Raw genomic sequence first — 24,322 nt, forward strand, 5'->3', positions numbered from 1 at the left:
ATTATTCTGTGGCAGGTCACTTTACAAAACTCTTCGCTCGTGTTATCTGACTATGTATCATAGTAACCTATCACTTATTTATGAATGTTGAAAGTGCCGCCAAATGGCTGCACAACATCGCTAAATGGTTGTACACTGGATAGCCTTAAGAACAAAAGCGGAAGCCAGTCATTATAAATTTAGTTCTTCGTTTCGATAAATACACATCAAAAAGCAAGATAGCTCTGTACAAAACCGAAAAGTAGACTCGCTTACTTTGAGATTAAGAAGATTATTAATCACAAGGCTATCAATTTTGAATCATAGCCTCACTACGTTGTTGAGTTCAGTTAGATATACGAGAATCCTGTTATATTATTTACTTTATATACACATACAAACGCACGTCTACACAAACCCATGTGTATATCATGCAATGACTTCAACATTGGCGAGTTATGAATGAATAAAACAGTGACTGACACACTAAACGTTGGATTTAAGGGACCTTTTTTGCGTAAACGCATTATGCTTTAAATCAAACATACATAAAAGTGTGCATGTATGTGCGTCTCATAAATTGAATATATATTGTAACATTTCCGTACGTGTCTTACACACAGTGATACATACATACATACATACATACATACATAATACATACATACATACATACGTACCACTATACCTTCTCCCCTTTAATTTTTTGTGTCTTTGTACTTAGGGTAAGTTTGTTCTGTTAATATATAAATATCTATATATTTATACTTGAATATTCACCGTCTGAAAATATCCAGGTTTTGCTTTATTTGTTCATTGGCATTATTATCTCCATATCTGCTCGTCTGGATTCCTCTCATAGTCACTCTTTACCCCAGCGGACTTAGTAGTCCTCGGTAAAAGATTTCAAAATGAAATTTCAAATCATTTGAGTGACACAAAGTGTACACGCACACATACGCAGAATTCACATAGCTATATGTACTAGCGTGTGTATATATACGTGTGACCGTGAAAGTAGCAAGGAAACTATCTACGGGAGAATATATTCCTGGCAACTGAGTCAGGTATGCAAAGCATGTTCTGCGGACAGCCTTTTAAGTAATGGATATATCAAAGTCACGTTGAAAGAAAATTATATTGGTTGTGACTGAGAAGCGATTATAAAATGCATATTCACAGGGAACAATTAACTTTTATAATTAACTCCTGCATCTATATTTTCTGGTCCATTATTTAATAATTTATAGAAAGATAATTCATGTTGAGCTTGGTATGAGTACAGAAGATGCGATACACACACACACACACACACACACTCACGTAAGGAATATATAAACGTACCTAGAACTGTTAATAATTTTTTCATAATTAGAAAACCATTCAATTCGTGCTGCTCCAACAATCAAACAATCAAGACGTGCTGGCTGGTTTCTCTGGACTAGTACATAGTCCAAAAATTTCTCCTCTGCCAAATGTGGTACTCCGGGTTCTGAAAGAACATGAAGACGGTGGTAATAGTAACGTTGGTTGGTAAATGAATGAAAGAAAGAAAGAAAAACAGGCGGATGAATGAAGTGAGAGAATCTGAACAAAAATAACAATAAATATTTCAGAAATAGTTACCGCTTGAAAGAGTAAAAACTGTTCAATTTTCAACTGAATGAATAAAATAATTTACTACAAATAAAACGTTGAGATATTTTAAGATATTTGTTTTTTATGCTATTTGAAGAAATATAAAATTGATCTATTCTAAATATTGCTTTCGAATTTTGGCACAAGGATCTCGATTTCGGGGTAAAGTGTAAGTAGGTTACATCGATCCAAGTTCTCAACTGGTACTTATTTTATCGACCACGAAAGGATGAAAGCAAAATCGAACCTCAGCGGACATATTCTAAATACTTAAAAAGTGGAAAAATCCATTTTAAATTAAATGCTTTTATGGTAGTAGCAGTGGTGGTGGTAGGAAAACAACTACACCGCGAGACTTTTAATTTTGATTTCGAACTTCGAGATTCAAATTTTAAAGAGGTGAACAAATGACTTCAGCGAAAACAAATAATTAGTAATTAATTAAGCACTTCAGCAAAAACAAATAACTTAATTCCACAGAACAGTTCTGACTAACCACGAGAAGACGTAATGCAGGTGAGATATGCCAACGACTTGCTAGATAAAAACACGCACATGTTTATTAATTAAGATACTGTAATCTTTACTGTTTATCAATTAAGGGAGGGCGCGTGGCTTAGTGGTTAGGGCATTCGGCTCATGATCGTAAGGTTGTGAGTTCGATTCCCGGCGACGCGTTGTGTCCTTGAGCAAGACACTTTATTTCACGTTGCTCCAGTCCACTCAGCTGGCAAAAATGAGTTGTACTTGTATTTCAAAGGGTCAGCCTTGTCACTCTCTGTGTCACGCTGATTATCCCCGAGAACTACGTTAAGGGTACACGTGTCTGTGGAATGCTCAGCCATTTGCACGTTAATTTCACGAGCAAGCTGTTCCGTTGATCGTATCAGCTGGGACCCTCGTCGTCGTAACCGGCGGAGTCTTTAAAGATCAATTAAGATACTGTAAACCTGATGAAACAGCTTACACAAAACTGTGGCTGCACTAGAGATATAAAAGACCTTCTCACTCGGGGTTGACTTGATCACCTTTCAAATATCAAAGTTCTTCTCTCAAAATTAGCTGTTGGTGTATATTTTAGCCAAAAGAGAACCTGATTAAACACATCTATGATAAAAAGCATTTCAAATAAAGTCATTCTTGTCTTTGCCATCTCTTCCCGCCTTGTGCAGTGCAGCTATTAATTATATTTATCTAACGAGCCCTTTCTCTGACTGAACGTAGGAATTTGTGAGAGTTTCAGTTGCTTTATCTAGCAAATGAAGATATTTCTTTCATGTATATGGTATGCATTCTTTCCTATACGAATACAATTGCCTATCTGGAAGTATCAGCTGCGATAACATTCTATTTATTAGTCTACGTATGTTTTTTTATCTTCAAATATTCTTTTAATATTCTTAACGATATAACCCATATTTAGTTAAAAGATTATCACTTGATAAATTTCTTGATATAAAAATATTTTGTTTGATTCCTGTTAATAAACTAAGAATTTATTATATAAGTTTAGTATTTTTCACTTAGAATGAATACGAGCATTGCGCAAATGTAATTGTTTACATCTAGTGTTGACGCAAATAAATTAACTTTTCACTAAAATAGCTTGAGTTAACTTTTCATGTATACAACACGTGAGGATATGAGCTGTGTATGTGTACAATGTATTGTTGTTTGCGTGTGCTAAAGTTAATTAAATTTTTCAACAAATACAAAATATCATCTGATATGAAAACTCTAAACGGAGCCATTTTAATAATATGAAATAACCAGTGACATTCATGTTTCTTGCTGACTGAGTTCCGCGTCTAATCTTTTTCGTTATAATCCACGGGACAAACGTTACTGAACCAACATATTCGTAATATTTGTCAACAGTGGAGCAAGAGAAATATGAGGAATACGAAGAAAAAGAAGGAAGCAGACACAGCGAGAGAGATGGGGGGGGGAAGAAGGAAAGAGAAAAAGAAGGATAGACATCGATGGACAGGCAGATAAAGAAACCACAAAAAGAAAGTGTAGACGGAGAACAGTAAAGGAGATGGGAAGTGAAGGGAAGTGAGAGGTAAATGTAATAGTTCTTTATGAGCTTAACAATCAGATCTGGATGATGAAATTATGTATAATTATTGTTAATATTCAGCATCATGATGAAGCGAGTGACATTACTAGGACAGCGTTAGATGCGTGGGTGGGAGTGACGCAGAGCTCGTTTAGTTTCCTTTTATTGAAAATATTCAAGCTGATTCGCGGCGAGATTTTTTTTTTCTTTTTTTTTCGAGTATTACAAAAATATAGGAATCAGAAAATAAATTTTCCAGAAAAACGTACTAGGATAAATCCTCAAATGTACTGATATGTACTAAAAACGAAAATATGGTAAACGGGTGTTTAGGTAAATATATATAATATATATATATATATATATATATATATATATATATATATATATATATATATATATATATATATATATAATAATAATAATAATAATAATAATAAAAGAACGGAGAAAAGGACAAGAAAAAAACAACAACGCGAGGACGAGGTATATGCAAAGTATTAATAAGACTCCCAGGGAAGGAAAGAGCGTTTTACGTTTCGAGCATAGCTCTTCTTCAGAAACAGGAGACAGAGGAAAACGGAGGAAAAAAATCGCCAAATATATATATATATATATATATATATATATATATATATATATATATATATTATATATATATATATACAGAGAGAGAGAGAGAGAGAGAGAGAGAGAGAGATTTATGCATATAGATGCATATATAATGTATAGATGCATATATGTACACATACACATATTCATGTGTGTGTGTGTATACCCATTTCCTTTAACTCTCCCTATATTTCTCTCTCTTGAGTATACTTTTCTCTTTCTTCTCTCCCTAATCACACATCAGTCTAGACTCTTCGTATTTATATACGCACACACACATTTAGCGACATACACACCTCTCTGTCTCACTACAAGGACTTTACTTCTTATTTTAAACTGACTTCTCAAACAAGTTTGTGCTTTCCTCTTTGGTTATCGCTATCTCTCTCCCTCGCTGTCTGTCTGTCTGGGTCTCTGTATGTCTGTCAGTCTGTCTTTCAGTCTGTCTGTTCGTCTGTCTGTCAGTCTGTCAGTCTGTATTCCAGTCTATCAGTGTTTCTGTCAGTCTGTCCGTCTGTCTGTCAGTCCCTTTTTCTGTGTGTCTGTCTCACTTTGTCTGTCTGTCTGTCAGTTTCTCTTTCAGTCTGTCTGTCAGTCTCTTTTTCTGTGTGTCTGTCTCACTTTCTGTCTGTCTGTCAGTCTCTTTTTCTGTGTTTGCCTCTGTCTGTCTCTCCCTCCCTCCCTCTCTCTCTTTTCTTTCTTTCTGTCTCTTTTCCTTTCGTTCCTCATTTCGTTTGCGTTACTATTGTCTTTCCAATGTTAAATTATTCTTCAAAATCCAGGTAAATACTTTCTCAACACTTCTTACTTACTTTTTATTTACCTTGACTTCAACTTAGAATATGTACAATGTTATAAATAATTACTGTGATTCAATACTAAAGATAAAAGTTGTACATGTAGACAGGTATTTTAGCTGAATCAAAAGTTTTTCAAAATACATTAATAGCGGTCGATGCCATGACCATTGGTTTTGCTGCAACCACAACTGAGAAGAAATGAAATGGTCAAAAAGAGCAAAAACATGTATTTCTAAATAAATAGTCTAAAAGTGAGTGACACGGATAAAAAGAAGTGATAGATTCGTACACTCTGACACAGTAAATTTATTGGAACAACCTTCCACCCACGGTCTAAAGCAACCAGACTGGGATAGTTTAGCAAGAGTGACTGGATAAGAAATTGAGAGAGACACGAATAGAGAGACTTACAGACAGATAGATAGACGAAGAAATACTAGGCGTGGGATGTTCAAGATAGATTTATGTAGAATGCGTGAAAAAGGCAAGCGGCAACGTTTTAGGTGTGATGTTAGGAGTTTTGTTGATGGTTTTTCGTATCGTTACTGTTAAATCAGATGTGGTCATATGACTTTTGCAGATATTTCACTCCATCAATGTCACCGATGCGCACCAACGCTTGGGATGAGTGATTAGTTTGGAATAGAAGTACCTATTATTAGAAAGCGTAGATGTAGCACCGATATGTTGTACATGCGCATGTAAAGGTGTGTATGGGGCAACGCGCGGAGATGGAATGAAGGAACAAAGGTAAGGGGGAAAAGAATGAGTTTCAGAATGAGTAAAAAGAAAAGCAGTTCTATATTCGGTGTTCATATTTTAAGTCTTAGGTTTAGCAGAGACAGAGTGAAAAGCCAAAAGTAACGCAACGAATAATTTATTTGTGTGAGTATGGGCCTACATACACACACTCGCGTGCACACACGTATGTATATTTAACCGACGGGCGAAATACCGCTAAGCATTTCGTCCAGCGTGCTAACGATTCTTATTTCTTTATTGCCCACAAAGGGTTAAACATAGAGGGGACGAACAAGGGCAGACAAACGAATTAAGTCGATTACATCGACCTCAGTACGTAACTGGTTCTTAATTTATCGACCCCGAAAAGATGAAAAGCAAAGTCGACCTCGGCGGAATTTGAACTCAGAACGTAACGGCAGACCAAATACCTATTTCTTTATTACCCACATGGGGCTAAACATAGAGGGGACAAATAAGGACAGACAAATGTATTAAGTCGAGTACATCGAACCCAGTGCGTAACTGGTATCGACCGCGAAAAGATGAAAGGCAAAGTCGACCTCGGCGGAATTTGAACTCAGAACGTAACGGCAGACGAAATACCGCTTAGCGTTTCGCCCGGCATGCTAACGTTTCTGTCAGCTCGCCGCCTTGTATGTATATATAAGCATTTTTAATCATATTTACATATTCCTTTCTATTATAAGCACAAGACCTAACATTTTGGGGAGGGGGCTAGTCAATTGCACCAACCCCAGTGATTCAATGGTAGCTATTTTATCGTTCCTGAAGGATGAAAGGCAAAGTCGTTCTCGGCGGTTCGGAACTCAGAACTTAAAGACGGACGAAATGCTACCAAACATTTTGTCCGGCGTGCTAACGATTCTACCCGAACACCGCCTTTAATTTTATTTACACATACGCGCACGCATGGACACTCATTGTATATATGTGTGTGTATGTATATACATGCGTACATACACAGTGAGAGAGAGACACTCACTAACATATATGTATGTGTGTGTGTGTATACATATACACACAAATACACAGTCATGTGTGAGTTTATATATAATTTCGTAATTCAAACATTATCTAATATAGAACTCAACAAGGGGATAGACATAATTACATGTTTATTTTACCAAATCTGTGAGACCCTGGTTGCATATAAACTCAGGTATTTTCACTAATTTGTAAAAGCCGCTATTCTTATTGTTTTAACAAAATATAAGTCACTCACTACGACATCTATATCACTGTGACTGTAATATCTCATAGATAATTTTTGATCGTAGTATATGGTGCAGTTTCTTATTTCTTTAGTGTCCACAAGGGACTACACATAGAGGGGACAAACAAGGACAGACAAACGGATTAAGTCGATTATATAGACCCCAGTGTGTAACTGGTACATATTTAATCGACCCCGAAAGTGGGTGCAGTTTCTCTCTCGCTCTTGTGTTTGATCCAGAAAAGCACGTAATTTTCTCGTCATTACGCGAAGATGTTACAGAGTGTTACCCCAAAAACCGGTAGAAAGATATTTACTTTATTTTCTCTGGTATCTCTTCTTTATTTACTTCTTATGAACACATGTTTTGTTTTATTTAAATTTGTAAATCTCAGGTTAAACAACTGAAATAATTATACTCATACAAGCAATCGAGTATAAGTTTCTGTGTGCAATATATAAAGAGGAAACATAGGTTGAGAGGAGGAAGTAGAAACCTTAATTTTAGAAATCTTAAAAGTCTAGGATTTTTCATACAATACCGTATTCGTATACTATACACAAAATCATACACACATTAATATATATACGCATATATATATATATATATTTACATATATAAATACATATATATGCATGTGTATATATACATATTCATATATATATACACACATATATAAATATGTATATATATGTGAGTGTATACATTTGTATATATAAATGTTTGTGTATACACACACACACACACACACACATACATCCAGCTATCTCTTCCACCCAGTATCTTCGTTGGGTCGTGAATGCAGAGTCCTCAGGTGAATCCTCCATAGGGTCGTTTCAGATGCAACCGTTATAATCGATTTTCCGGCTGAATTCCGAAGTTCGACCAACTGAGGCTTATGATACAACACAATAACCACCTTCCTGGTCTACTCCTAGGTCTCCCGCTGGTTGGCTTAAACAACTCGTCATGCTATTGTCTCTTGTGACTTTCTAACTCTATGTCCGTAGTACTGGAACTGTGACCAATCAATGCCAAGATAGTCACTAATTTCCAAGCCACGGACTCTGCGGAATAATGTTACTTCAGGGTCTCTTCGTAGGAATCCTATCTCGTTAATTTGTATCCTTGATGGAACACTTTTTGCCATTACCCTATATTGATGACAATATATAATGAAACCGCATGGCTAAGTAGTTAGAACAGTTGTGCTTACAATGGTGAGGTTGTGAGTTCGATTCCTGGACCGGGCTGTGAGTTGTGTTCCTGAGCAAGACGCTTCGTTTTTACGTTCCTCCAGTTCAGTCAGCTGTAGAAATAAATTGCAACGTCACTGCTGCCAAGCTATATCGCCAGGGACTGATATAGCTTGGCAACATCGGTCCCCTGGATAAGGAAGAGACTGATATGCAAGGGTGACTGCTAAGTCTTCTACAAACAACCTTGCCCGGACTTGTGCGTCGGAGGGGGGGGACTTTCTAGGTGCAATCCCACAATCTCATAGCTCTTCGTGACCCAAGGGTGTCTTTATTAGGTAAAGAGAGATACGAAAACCAAGCTGAAGATAGAGAGTTAGTACACACACACGCAATTTTCTAATCAAAATATGGCGATGTCACATAATGTCACAGACACTTTGTATGTTATCTTCAAATGAAAGTGGAAAATATCTCATAATTTAATATGTACCCTGTCTCTGTCTTTGTTATTAGTGTGAGGTTTAAATTGTTATTGTAATGCGGGGTGGCTCTACTCACGACAAACCATGTAGCGTCTTGTAACGTATATTTAGACAGAAAATACATACGTAAAAACACACACACACACACACACACATATATATATATATATATATATATATATATATATATATATATATATATATATATATATATATATATATATATATATATATATATATGCGTACGTATCCGAAAATATATATATATGTGTGTGCGTGAGTACAGGAAACAGACTGCTTTTCCATTAAAAAAGATCTACAGTTAAGCGGGAGTTTCATGCCAGGAAATATTACGTAACACTTCATAAACACGAGGATATACTATTCGATGATAAACTGCGCACTTTAGTGACGTCAGACACGTTCTATATTTTGAATGTGGCTTACGTTAAAATCCTACAAGATTTTTTTTCCCGATACAGCAAGCAACTCAGATTAAAAATTAGAATAATTTTATACTTCATATAAAAAAAAATGTAATTTTTTTGTATATATTTCTTATTTCGTTAACCTACAGTTTTGTGTTATTTTATGCTTCTTCGTAAAAATTAAGAAATACGATCTTGCCATTGCATTTTATTTTGTTAATTTCTGTACTATTAAAATAATCATGACCACTTTCAAGATGATAGTTAAAAACTGTCAGAGTCTATGTGTATGATTCAATAGACCTCCTTCCTTCTGTTACGACTAGATTCCATCAATCTCTGGCACGGTTAGATGACGTGACGCTTATAGATTTCAATTTTGGACTACTTTCTCATAGCCAAAGGATTTTGAAATTTTGGACGGCTTCCCATTACCATTTGGAAGAGCTACTCCATATTCTCCTCTCTCTTTCTCTTACCCACTCTCACTTTCTCTTTCACACACAAACACCTCTCTCTCTCTCTCTCTCTCTCTCTTTCTTCCTCTTTCTCATTCTTTCTCTTTGCTCTTTCTTGCCAGAGGAGTGAAACGAGCGTGTGCACCTATACTCTTTACTCTTTTACTTGTTTCAGTCATGTGACTTTGGCCATGCTGGAGCACCGCCTTGAGTCGAACAAATTGACCCCAGAACTTATTCTTTGTAAGCCTAGTACTTATCCTATCGGTCTCTTTTGCCGAACCGCTAAGGTACGAGGACGTAAACACACCAGCATCGTTTGTCAAGCGATGTTGGGGGCACAAACACAGACACAAACATATACACACGCATGCATATATATATATATATATATATATATATATACGTCGGGTTTCTTTGAGTTTCCCTCTACCAAATCCACTCACAAGGCTTTGGTCGGCCCGTGGCTATAGTAGAAGACACTTGCCCAAGGTGCCACGCAGTGGGACTGAACCCGGAACCATGTGGTTGGTAATCAAGCTACTTACCACACAGCCACTCCTACGCCTCATACTGTTACATACTTAACGTTCAGAACCGTACAAATGACCAGGCACAAATTCAAGGCACTTTTTTCTGTAGGAAAAAATGCAACATTCCTCTGAGACTTAGCAAAATCATCTAAAGGTCAATTAAAAAGGTGAAGCATGGCGTGGTTGAACGTCAATAAAATGGCCACAAATTGACAATTGTGCAGTTTTATACGTTCTGAAATATCAATTTGACATGCCATGAAAATATACGAACTACGACATCGGTTAACAAAGTGATTTGATTCTAGTTTTCTTTAAAACCAAACGTTGGCAAAATACAAGTGTCACTAATAGTTGAGGACAGTAAAGGGGTTTAATTTTTCAGTTTTGGATATTTCCAGCTGAAAATGGAAGCCAAAATATCAAACAGTCAGTCATTAAATATGATTATAGCCGCGAATTTATTGCATGGTAGCTTTACTGCTTTTAATTTTCATAAATTAAGCTCTCCTACTTTGTCTCATTGTTGATACAAGTGTTGTGCAGATCATTAAACTAAAATTGAACTTTATCTTAAAGAAAATATGCAAAAATAAACCCCGACCAATTAGTAAATCAATAATATGAATAATTGATTCAGATTCTCATTAACAATTTTAGATTTTTTTTTTCGCTTGACTTTGTGTTTCCTTATATGTACATAGAGAACAAATTTGTCTCAGATTTCAAATCGATAACAATAGTACAGTAGTATGAGATACAGAAATAACAGTAACGATAGCAATGACTGTAACTAGATTAACATCAGCCTCTACGTGGTTGCTCTACGTGCTAGATATAGCAGTACTTAACCTCAACAAATGGCATGCAAATAAATCACATTCTAACAACATCAAACACCAAACAACAAATTGGGAAAAGGAACCATTGATAAGACTGAATGGAAAGTTAGGATGGTCGTGGTTGGAATGTCTTAGTATAGTCTTTTTTAACACTTGGCAGCAAAACATTAACAAACAACAACAACAACAACTGCAAATGCTGGAATACGTATACAAAAGACCCATTTATACGCTTTATAACATTAGTCATTTTCACCGATTAAGCCCCACCTTATAACAAGGGTATTTTACTTTATCGCTTAATTTCTTTATTTTATTGCTTGCAACCCGAGATTTTGTTTTTTAATGTAGGCATTGCATTTCTACCCCCTTGCCTTTGATATTTATTTACTTTTTTTTAACTTGTAATCTTCATTTCGACCTAAAAAGATAACTTAATTAAAAGGAACTACATATTTAGCTGCTGTTAGCTAAACGAATCTAGCTGAAGTTTGTTATACGTACATCCTTATAAAATATTCGTAAAAAGCACGCACATCCTTACGCATATTTCTATACACATATAAAAGCACAGAAGTGCAAACGATCAAGCTTTCTCACACATACACACACATACACACGTTGATATACATGGAAGGAACTACTGTAAGTTGTAAGTTACTGGGAGGTATTATATATATATATATATATATATATATATATATATATATTATATATATATATATATATATATATATATATGTATGTATGTATGTATGTATATATATATATGTATGTATATACATATATATATATATGCAGAGAGAGAGAGAGAAAGAGACAAGGAGGAGACAGAAAGAGAGAGGGCGAGAGACACAGTGAAGGAGTGAGTAGATATTTCGAAAGATAAACTGTTGTTTAAAGTGTGTCTGTGCAAGAAGGCGAGTAAATGAAGCGGTGGGCATTTTGCGGGACGTATAATTAAGACAAGGCTTAAAGTTGTAGTTTCAGATAAGGCTGAGGTTAGATGTCATGGTAAGCAGTCTATAAATTAGGTAATACAATTAATCAGAGTTATTATCAGTAAGAAAATATCACTAGTTTCGGTTTTGTAAAATTTAATAATGCGTAAAGCTTCTTTGGGGATCCCGAGTCAAAAGCAGTCAAATCTCGTTCAGATCAGCTTACCGTCTTAGAAAAGGAAAATACAATGTACGATGAAATCATAAGTGTATATATATATATATATATATATATATATATATATATATATATATATATATATATATGAATGAATGCAAGTTGGTTAAAAACTCGCCAGTCCTGATTAAACAAAACTAACAAAAACATCTCATTGCAAATCATTACAGATTAGAAATAAATCTGGATTGTTAAACATTAATTCCATTCCTTGCTAATGAGGTTACAATATGACTGAAACATGTTCGCCGCGCTTTCCTGTACTTTCTGGAATGATTTTTAAAAGAAACCTTTAGTCATTACTCAGTGTATTTATTCCCCACAGCATGAAAATTTCTAGTTAACTTGTTGTATACTTTCTCCATTGAAAATGTTAATGCTAATTTTATTGGCTATGCAATGCTCAAACCTCAAAGAAATTTACCTGCTGCATGTGGGTAGTAGTTTCTAAAAAGTGGCGAGCAGGCAGAATTGCTAGTACGCCGGTCGAAATGTATAGTTGCGTTTCGTCCGTCTTTACGTTCTGAGTTCAAAATTCCGCGGGGGTCGACTGTGCCATTCATCTCTTTCGAGGGTCGATAAGTACCAGTTGAGTCCTAGAGTTTATATACTCGACTTAGCCTCTCCCCCCGAAACTGCTGGCCTTGTGCCAAAATTTGAAATCAATATGTGCAGTAGGTCACTTTTTATGTGTTTTGACGATACTGAATTCATTTTCTTATACAGGTCTATAATAAAGTTTTGACGAATTGCCACTGCATTCATTTCGAAGACCAAAATGTAGATTAACGACCACAAAGTGGGATCATCGATTAAAGTAAGTATATCCGATGCTAAATTTATATCCAAATCAGTAGATGTTTGTTTTGTATTTACGAATCCTTTAGGTAGGCAGTGAAAATTTGAATATGCCTAAACATCGGACTGATCCCATTCAGTGTTTTTGCTGGAGAATTTGGAGGTGGAGTTTTTTGGTATCAGTGTCAACTAGTTTGTGCGTTAAAATTTTCTCTAATACTGAATTTTCTAATATACTTACATTGGTTTGAAACTAGTGGAGGCACATAGCCAAGTGGTTAGAGCAGCGGGCTCGCGGTCGAGGGATCGTAGGTTCAAATCTTAGACCGGGCAATGTGTGTGTTTATGAGCGAAACATCTAAGCTCCACGCGGCTCCGGCAGAAGGTAATGGCGAACTTCTGCTGACTCTTTCGCCACAGCTTTCTCTCACACTTTCCTCCTGCATCTTGCGTCCCGTCTAGGTGGGGAACCTATACACCAAGAAACCGGGAAACCGGCCCTTATGAGCCAGACATGCCTCGAGAAGGAACATGGTTTGAAACTACAAGTTTTGTGAACGAATTTCCTGTCTCCGAATTACGAAGTAGCTTAAGATTTGAGAAACAACTAGAATCAACTGTCATAACTCTCTCAAGTAACATTGTGTTTTAAATTTGAAACAATAACAAAATAAAAGCACATTGAATAATGATAATGTAGTCTTGAACAATTTTATCTGGCGTCGTTTCGACGAGAATACTTTTAATCACAGTTTGCTCGACTAGGGCAGACCTGGTTTAAACAGTAGCAGTAAGAACAACAGTAATAATTAGAGAATATTTGTGAAATATTTTGTGTGCTTTTATGCGAGTGTGTGTATATATATATATATAGAAACCTCTGAGTAAATTAGCTGTATTTAAATAAACAGCTAGCCCCATCACCGTTTTCTTAGTTAATTCTTCAGCTAGAGATATTACGGCTTATCCTCAGCTAATTACTTGCATGTTACATTGTTTCCATAGCACAAACTGGTAAATAATATGGTTTCTGGCACAAACAGAACTAAATACATAGCAAAAACAGTTGGAGATCTCGTATGTTACTGTTTCACTATTTGTTGATGTTCTTGTTGCTGATGATCACATTTTTGTTGAAACCTCACGCCATCTGCCTTACTCAGAGAGACACACGATTAAAGGGGATCTAAACATAACTAATTCTGCCACTCCTTTTTGTGTGCGTGTGTGTGTGTGCGTGTGTGCGTATGTGCGTGTGTGTGTGTGTATGTGTGTATGTGTGTCCAGAATTACATTGTCCCTGGTCTCATGTTTTAATGATACTTGGTCGTACTCTTAAAAGGTATAGCAACCGCAGAGAGACACTTCTCGGAAGGGATAGCGATTCACATTTTCCGTTTCAATTCGAACAAATTACGTTATTACTTATTTCTTTATTGCCCACAAGGGGCTAAACATAGAGGGAACAAACAAGGACAAAGGGATTAAGTCGATTACATCGACCCCAGTGCGAAACTGGTACTTTATTTATCGATCCCGAAAGGATGAAAGGCAAAGTCAACCTCGACGGAATTTGAACTCAGAACGTAACGGCAGACAAAATACCTATTTCTTTACTACCCACAAGGGGCTAAACACAGAGGGATCGAACAAGGACAGACAAACGGATTAAGTCGATTACATCGACCCCAGTGCATAACTGGTACTTAATTTATCGACCCCGAAAGGATTAAAGGCAAAGTCGACCTCGACGGAATTTGAACTCAGAACGTAACGGCAGACGAAATACCGCTAAGCATTTCGCCCAGTGTGCTAACGATTCTGCCAGCTCGCCGCCATTTTACGTTATTTCTGTTGGACTGATACACTCATGGAACTGTAATAGCATCACCGCACCTCAGTTCCATCGACTCAAAACATCTTCTGCAGCCTATCGAAAAAATACTATTGTTGGTTCCAAATTTTCAGATAAGGACAGCAATTTCGGAAGAGGAAGTAAGTCGATGACATCGACCCTAGTGTTCAACTGCTACATATTTTATCGACTCCGTGAGGATGAAAGGCAAAGTCTACCGCGGCGGAATTTCAGCTCCGTACGCAAAAATGGACGAAATGCTCTGAAGTATTTTGCCCGGCGTGCTAATGATTCTGCCAGCTCACCACCTTAAGAAAATACTGTTAATGCAAAGTGAAATGTTAAGTCCAGGTCTACAACAGCATCTGAGTTGAATCTACCCAGCAAACAAATTTCAATAATACTTTATGCAAACTATTGTCTTCGGTGGAGGCATGAATGCCACAGGTTTTCTTTTTCAGTTATCTATTAATCTAAGGAAGTCATTACGTTTGAAGTCTTTATCATATTAAATATGTAGTGCATAGCTGTAGGCAAGGGAATTATTCGCAAATGATACACTTCAAACTTGGTCACTGTCTGACGACCCTAGCTGTTTAATCATTCAGCACTAATTCCTTGCATGCAAGTGTTTTAGTCTTGAAATGTTGATGAGGTTACATAAACATATTTTACGGTCGTTCTCAGCATGGTGTGCCAATCAATCGAGGAATTCGGTGAAAAGTATGTCTTCTGTTAGCGGAATCAAAATATTCTGTGAAGGGAGTAAAAAGAGAAAGTAACGAGATAGGTGGGGACTTTCTCGAGGGGAAAGGACTTTCTCGAGTTGGAATGACGGAATTAAGCCTGAATTAAGTTCTAAAGAAAACAGATCACTCATTCAGATACGCGCGCGCGCATGCAAATCTTTCTCGTTGTTCGTAAATTCTTCTTAATCACTCTCTCTCTCTCTCTCTCTCTCTCTCTCTCTCTTCATCCTCCTCTTAAGTTCTCCCACTTCCATCTCTCACATTCTGTTTTTTCTAATGCTTATCTCCTCTTTCTGATTAGACTGCAGAAACGGGACTGGCGCCACGCAAAAAGAAAAAAACTCAGAAAACAAAAATACTGATACATATTATCAACAAAATAATATAAAATAGGTGTCAGGGATATCTTTAAAATGTTATGTTTAGGAGTAAAGAATCTGTATTAATAAATTCAGCCCAGTGCAAGGAGGAAGGTCATTTCCTTGACCTATGGGTAATTAACTAGGCTGAGGCCCTAAACATTGCAACTAAATCCTTGTCTCGTTAGCAAATGGTGGCAGAGAGGGACATTTTCGGGAAGGTTATTGTCGCCTACAGAGCAGCTCACGTAATATCATTTACCGTCAATATTAATTCAATATGGCGACTAAGAAACGAAATATGCAAGAAAGATGGTGGACGATAAACGAATCTGATATATTTACGACGGGATCGAATAACAAGAGTTGACAAAATAGGGGGGAAAATATTGATAAAATATCAAAAATTAAAATTTATTTTACTCTCCTTCTGTTGATGATACTAATAACGACAATATCTCTTTGAAGCGTAAGATCAATAATTTCGAGAAAGTGCTTCGTTGATACCATTTACACCAGTACCTTACTGGTACCTAATATTATCGACTCTTGGGTGGGGGATGAAAAGGCAAATGTTACCACGACGGGATTTGACGTCAGAATAAAAAGAGCGTGAACGATATCTTTAAAATGTTATGTTTAGGAGTAAAGAATCTGTATTAATAAATTCAGCCCAGTGCAGGTCCTCCAAAACAAACCAGATAATTTATCCCTGTCGACGTCTAGGGCTTTCTCGAGAAAGTCATCGCACTTACCCATCACTAGATTTCTATATATTGCTTACAGTTTAAAGCAAAATGCTAAACCAAACGGAATCCAGATGATACAATACCGTGGATTGATACAAACATCTTTTTCTAATTGGAAGATCTCAATTTGTACGCTATAGATCTTAAACAACTAAAAACATCACTGCAAACAGAACACAGAGTTGCTAAAGAAGTTGATGTGAGAATCGAATTTGAAAAATGAGCAGGGACAACTTTGAAAATAGATTAAATTCATTTAACTAAGACTAGTAACAATTAGCTTTGATACACAAAGTTAAGAAAGTTCAAACAGACTCAGACTTTTATAAGTAATACAATACAGACAACTGTTAATAATACTTGGTAATTATTGAACGAGACAATACAACTCGCAAAAATAAAAAAAAAATATTTAGGGAGGATTTAAACAGGATTTAAATGTAAATTGTATGGAAGTGATATACTCTAATACGCTAGTTGAACTAGTAATAAAATTATATATTTTTATTAAGTTCCAATACAATATTCTATTATATTTTGAAATAATATTATATATAATGATTAGCAATAAAACTAGACAGAGAATTTTTTTAAATGAGCGCATTTATGTCACATTACTCAAAATCTTTTTCCAGAACGACCATATTTACCACGAACAAAGAAAGGTAAGTTCTATTGCAATTGAAAATCTTCGATAAAATATCCACTGTGGAGTTATAAATATTCTTTTGTTACGAGCAAGGAAACAATATAAATAGCTACAAAACAGACTAACCGAAAGAGAATCTCCTTTGTGTTGAATGAAGCCAACAAAACTAAAAGAAGAGCGTAAGGAATTGACAGTTGCGAGAATAATGGGAAAATAACAATTGAAATTACAAAACGTCAAAATATTACTTAAAGTGGGACTACACAATACATGCTAAAACAATGGCGTGAAAATTCCTATATGGCTAGTACCTGTAAAAAAGAAAATTACTGAACAGAATGGAAAAAAAGAAAAATTTTCTGGCTGAGAAGTGCACGACTCAAAGATGTATAGAACGATTCTGGATTGCGGTATAGAATCAAGAGCTTTGCAAATAGAAACTACCAAAAGAATGTAATCGTACAGAACTCGTTAAATAACTGAAAACACGAGAAGGTTGGTTGATTGCAACGTATTTCTGACTGCGCTGCTTTAGCTAAGAAAGAATACACTCACATACATAACAGTATTTCATATTACTGAAAATTATGCGAATGTTATAAATTATAAGCAAAAGAAAGAAGTGTTATAATCATACAACAGGAAGAATCGAAGAGAATGATGTACTTTCGCAAATCAATTCTAATGTTTTTCTTAGCTGAGGATTTCAGAATTGTTCTTGGGAAGCTCTTGAGTTCCAACTGGCAAATGAGAGCCTATATCCTATGGACACCCGACAAGCAACACATCGTACTACCCGTAAGGCAGCGAGCTGGTGGAACTGTTAACACGTCGGGCAAAATGCTTAGCTATATTTCGTCCGTCTTTACGTTCAGAATTCAAATTCCGCCGAGGTTGACTTTGCCTTTCATACTTCTCGGGGTCGATAAAATAAGTACCAGTTGAACGTTGTATGTATAAAGTTGGCCCATTTTTTTCTCGACTTGTCCTTCGTCTGGGAAATATTGGTGCATTCCGAATAAACGGATTATTAAAAGCTCGTCAGTTTTACAAAGAGCTGCGAATTTAATTTCTTTCAGGTAGGAGGCTATTTGTTCCTCACAGTTCATGGGTTTCGTTTTTATTATCATTATAGATGAGATCTTGACATTGTGTTTTTGCAGAGGTATGAGGAATTCTGTGTACTATCCATCCACTCATGCCTATGTCATGAAGATGACCACTAACCAGAGGTCGATATCATTAACGCTGTCTCAGATTTTGATTCTCATACTCCTCATTCCCAAGTATTGCAGAACCAGCATATGGGTAGGTGTGTCACGGACAATTTGTAATCGCGCTTTTCGCGCCGTCCTTTGAATTGAATTCGGTACATATGGTGCCATATACTCTCACCCTCCCTATAAATGAGATTTTTTCCTCGTCACTTCCTTTGAGACCTGCCTTTCATTCCATTCCCACAGCCTTGTTATTTTTCTCTTCGTTCGTTCTCAAACAGTTCTATTCTCTGTCTTTGTTTGTCATATAATATTAACAACACGGAAGCACCGACTTAGTAACTAAAAATAGTATAAATAATAATCAAATCTCCCTCAAACCACACTCTACCGTCTTACAAAACGACATGTAGGACAATATAGTCCCAGATACATTACCTGAAATAAAGTTTGGAAGGTTATCATTGGAATACTTTCGATCATAAATCTTGATCAGAACTCACCAGAAACAAAGACATCATTTTGTCGTATGATACTTTGCTCATTGAATCAATGTTTTTATACTCATTTTTACTGTCATGATGCACTTCAGCTTCCCTCCTCGTTACCTCACTCACTTTTCTCTCTTTCGCATTTTCTCCTTCACATTTCTTCCACTTATTTTCCTATCTCGACATGCTTTCTTCTCTCCTTCTGTATCGCTCTTTCTCTACGCCGTTATAATTACTCGTGGAATCAATGAAGATATCGGTAGCTTCAGACAGATATAATTAAAGCCAGAGCGAATTCAGAACAAACAAATCAGGACCAATTATAATTAAAACAACGTGATGCTTCACTTTAAAGCGGACAGAAGCCTTAAATTTTGTCTAATTTGTGTTTTACAAAGAGTCGTAAAAGAATCTGATGCTCCTCTTATGCGTGAGTATTTTCCATTAACTGATTTGCAATTCAAGAAACCGTGTTTAAATTATCTCGTATATATGTGTCTGTGTGCATGAGTGCGTGCATGTGTGTTTGTGGGTCTGTATGTGTGGGTGCTTGCATATGTATGTGTAGATGGATAGCGTGATTTATGTGTATGCGCATGCTACATTTATGTTAAAGTTACTTTCAGTTTCTAAGCAGGATCAGTCATTCTTTTTCGGAAGTCATAACAAGCTTTACAGTAGTGAAAAGGAAAATTATGTCTAAATCACAATGCGATCAGAGAGAGACTTCACGTGGTCTCTCGACGTGCTAGAAGCAGCAACCAAAATATCTAACGCTTCACACCTGACTGACTTAAAAAGGACAATTTGTGTATGGCTTATATAAATAGAGATTAAAATAGGTCTGAAAAAAACCCAGATAGGATAATGTCTTCAACATGATCTGCATGATTAGGGGTTAGTTGAGATTAAAGAAAACATTGCAGCAAGTTAGCTGTACTGATCTTCAAAGAAGAAGTATATTGTCCAGTGAACGGATAAGACGCAACCTTGGGTACATTGTCGTTGTTGAAACTCATATGAACACTAATCGATTTGGGAATTTACTCAGTAATTAAGCAGTCCTTTTACGGTTATCAAAAAGTATATGTTCATTTGCCTTCTCTTATTTAAGTGGGGAGAGATTATGATTTCTAGCAATACGAGCGTCTGCTTAGAGGCTTCCACGTCAGTTCAGCGTTATGAATGCTTTACAGTAAAGTGTAAAATAGGTAATACCTACTTGCTAAGTACTCGCTTAAGAAAAAAAAAATATATATATATAACGATAACAAAAAAGGCATTGAGAGAAACGAACGTGAGGAGAGACACAAAAGAGTGTGAGAAGGTAGGGGTGGAGAGAAAAAGAGGTTGAGGGCGTGAACAAGAAAGGCATTCTACAAAGATTTCAAGATAGCCAGTCAATAAGTACGTTTATTCATTCATTGGCCTGCTTATCCAAGCAATCGACAATTCTATAAAAATTCTGCTGAATTAGCAAGTATGCACAGACACACACACACATATATACACACACATCCGCATGCGCAAATGATACACGTTAAGACGCTTTAGTAAATATCTACATTTATGCATGTGTGTATGTATAAAAATATAGTAGATATTATATATATACATATTTAATATACATATAAATCTCTCATGTGAACACGCGCCTGTATGATGTGTGGGATAGAGAGAACGGGTATATATATATATATATATATATATATATATATATATATATATATACTCTCTTTAGCTCTCTCTCTCTCTTGTCTTTCTGGGCATGTATGCACACACACACACACATACACACACAGAGTTATGCACACACGTGGAAATGAAAATCAGTGTTGACGTAAACTTGCAAAATCAGTAACCTACTAGAACGATTGAGTGAGCAAGAGTGTGTGTGAGAGAGGGAGAGATTAAAACATACCGAAAGGAGAGAGAGGAAGTGATAAAAAGAAGGAGAGGGAGAGAGAGGGATAAACAGAAGGAGAGGGAGAAGAGAGAAAGAGTGAAAGAAATAGGGGGCATGGGAAGAAAAGTGTAATATAGAGAAGTACGTTGTTACAGGTGTAAATAAATATTAGGCTGAATAAACTAAACGAAAAGTTATGAAATACTTTTGTGTGGAGTCATATTTGAATACTGGTGAATAGAAGAATGGATCGTTCAAGTCAAACTATCACCAATAATAATTAGTGAGTTAATGAGACGATCTAGATTTAATCACAACAAATATCGTTGGTTATTGTCTACAAATTTTTGAATCAATATTCTATTCAATATTTTTTGTCAAACATTATTTATATTAATTTTATCAATAATCTTTGCCGAGCACTTACGCGTATTCCAGGTTATGAGTATATGATACATTTACGTACGTGAATCGAGTGTCACTATACATAAATGTGTGTGCTTGTGTGTGTGTGTGTGTGTGTGTGTGTGTGGAACAAAACCGCGATAGAGGACAATAAAATCATTCAGACAGATAGACGATACAAAGACGGACAAGGGAAACAACAATTAGAAGGATAGACAAAAAAAGACGGGTCACTCGTGGCCTTCTTTCTTCAGTCAAGTACCAAACGTCACGACCATTTCGGGCAGTTACACTTGAGATGGTTCGGTGTATATATATATATATATATATGGTGAGAGAGGAAACTTTACTTGTGTGTATGTATATGCATTATGCATACAGTGACAGACAGACAGATGGATGGATATATATATATATATATATATATATATATATATATATATAATATATAAGCCATGGCCTGGACCAATCTCTGGTTGAAACATATCTAAGTTATCTAAGTTATATAAATATATATATATAGATAGATAGATAGATAGATAGATAGATAGATAGATAGATAGATAGATAGATAGATAGATAGATAGACAGACAAACAAGTGTATATGACATTACATCCATTATATCGTTCGTAATTTCGTGGGTGGATGTGTGTGCCAGCAAAACGTGTATGGAGCGAAACGAAAAGTTACGTGTGTATATAGCTGTGAAAACAAACGCATACAGACAGACCACAAATACACACGTGTTAGTCACCCGTCCAAATACACTTAAACACACACATGCACACGCGCTTCCATATTACGGATATTGAACCTGACTAAAAGATGGCTAAAGGGACTGACTGATAAATTTATTTACAGGTACGTATTAACAGGAACAAAAGAGGCAGACAGTGGTCTGGACCAACAGCGCGGGGAGCAAAAGCGACAACAATTGAAATCCATTTGGTCACCAAACAGGCGAAAGAAACTGTAGAAGCAAATCAATATGATTACTATAATCACATGCATTCAACACTAGAGTACTTCACGCTTCAGTGACTCAATATTAGTGCAGATGAAATGAGCTACATGCTTCATTCAACTCGTAACTACTGCTGTGTGTTCTCTACCAGCAGCGAAGCCGGCATTGCAACTGACAACACCGCCCCCACCGAACGTGAATTGTCGCTCAACAACATCGCCACCCAAAAATCGACACGACGAAACTCTGCTGCGAATGGCACTGCAAATATCTTTATTTCTGCCATTGCTGCTGCTACTGCTGCTACTACTGCTGCTGCTTTTGCAAGATGCCAGTCGTTCATTTCACGCCTCGTTGATCAGTCTTTTCCTTGGTTTTATACAGAATCTGACAGATACAAGATTCAATGGCGCTTTCGTTACGTCACAACTGACAAATAGCATATAACCATTCACACAAATTTCACACGCACACATAGACACACACAGACACCTAGGTTCATTCAAAGCACACAGACTGAAATAAACACTAAATATCCATGACAACCAAACACTGATTCATACAAATCAACTACTTTCATTCAAAACAAATTCACATGTAGCAAACAAACACATACTTGCTCAAACCACATACCAGATATTTGTAAAAGTAGAAACAAACTAGCAGTCACAGACAAGCAAACATTTACACACACGCACACACACACATATACACACAAATATAGACACACAGACAGACACACACTACACGCACACATCCTCACAAACACTAACAGGCGGACCTAAACTTAGATATACTTGTGCATATGTTTAGCTGTGTTCTTGGCCTTGCTACTCGGTGTTTGTATATCAGTTCGTACCGGCAGAACATGTGTGGATGAATGAATGGGTGTGAGAGAGAGAGAGAGAGAGAGAGAGAGAGAGAGAGTTTGTGTCTGTGAATAGTAAATCAACGCATTATGAGCAGTGTTAAGTTAAACGATAATCTAGCAGCGACACAAATTTTTTGATTTTGTCTCGAAAACCAGTCAAGGCCATTCCGTTTCTGATATTCATCAGCTTCTGATATTCTCAAGATATGACTGTAACACAACTTTACAACATCGCTGCTAACACATTCAGGACATTGTGTCTGGAATCGATGTTTATGGTCTTTACTTAGAGCAGTGAAATTGATCGAGACAATACATTACTTGGTTAAATGTTACTCTGTAATCGAGAACCTCTCTGAACTAGGTTTAAGAACTGTCTAGCTCAACGTCACCGTTGTTACTGCTTGGATCGAGAAATTTCGCTACGAATAACATATGTGATTACGCTTCCCTGTGGTTTGGACATCCAAGCATTTTTAAAGTAAAATTCTGAAAATGGTATATTGGCAAACCCGAGCATAATTTTTACCTTTGTTTCAGTACATTCAAAGGCGTTAACTTAGTTATTTAATTTCTTAGAAATCCCAGAGACGATTTGATGGTTTATATTTGATAGTTTATAAAAACTGCACAACTTGCTAATAAAGAAATCGGTAGTAATTGCTATATATTTCTTCTGAACATATTACGTCGTCAAGTATGAAATTTGTAGAAAAGAAAAGAAGTTTGCTAATGTTTTATAAATACAAGGAATAGTTTTCATCAAAGTATGCACCCACATTGTCAATACACTTTTGCCATTTCAGCGGTAGCGTTGTAATTCGCTTGAAGCATTGTGGTACAGAAGCAGAATAATGAATGAAATGATAAACAAGAACACCGAAGTTAGGCCACGGCGGGATTTAACTTCAGAAGACAAAGTGTCGACACAAAACAAAAACAAAAACAGAAAGAATCAAGGTTGACGTTCGCTACACTTCCGCCTATCCTCCTCCCCGATAGGACAACATATAAAGTTGATCTCGACGGGATTTGAAATCAGAGCCCTGAGAGCCAGACTAAACACCGCAAAATATGATTCACTAGCGGCTCTCTCTCTCTCTCTTTCTTTTCTAA

The 24,322-nt window shown here is 36.3% G+C and overlaps 1 protein-coding gene across 2 annotated transcripts in view; it reads right to left on the bottom strand.

Moving 5' to 3' along the window:
• The window catches only part of LOC115212320 (inactive tyrosine-protein kinase 7), a 262,230-nt gene that overhangs the window by 125,395 nt on the left and 112,513 nt on the right, over window positions 1-24,322 (bottom strand). For both annotated transcript variants that reach the window (XM_029781184.2, XM_029781183.2), the window contains exon 6: window positions 1,324-1,471. In XM_029781184.2, the coding sequence (XP_029637044.1) occupies window positions 1,324-1,471 (148 nt within the window). The remainder of the gene's footprint in view (window positions 1-1,323; window positions 1,472-24,322) is intronic.

The sequence above is a fragment of the Octopus sinensis genome, linkage group LG5 (genome assembly GCF_006345805.1).
Source record: "Octopus sinensis linkage group LG5, ASM634580v1, whole genome shotgun sequence".
NCBI classification, from domain to species: domain Eukaryota; kingdom Metazoa; phylum Mollusca; class Cephalopoda; order Octopoda; family Octopodidae; genus Octopus; species Octopus sinensis.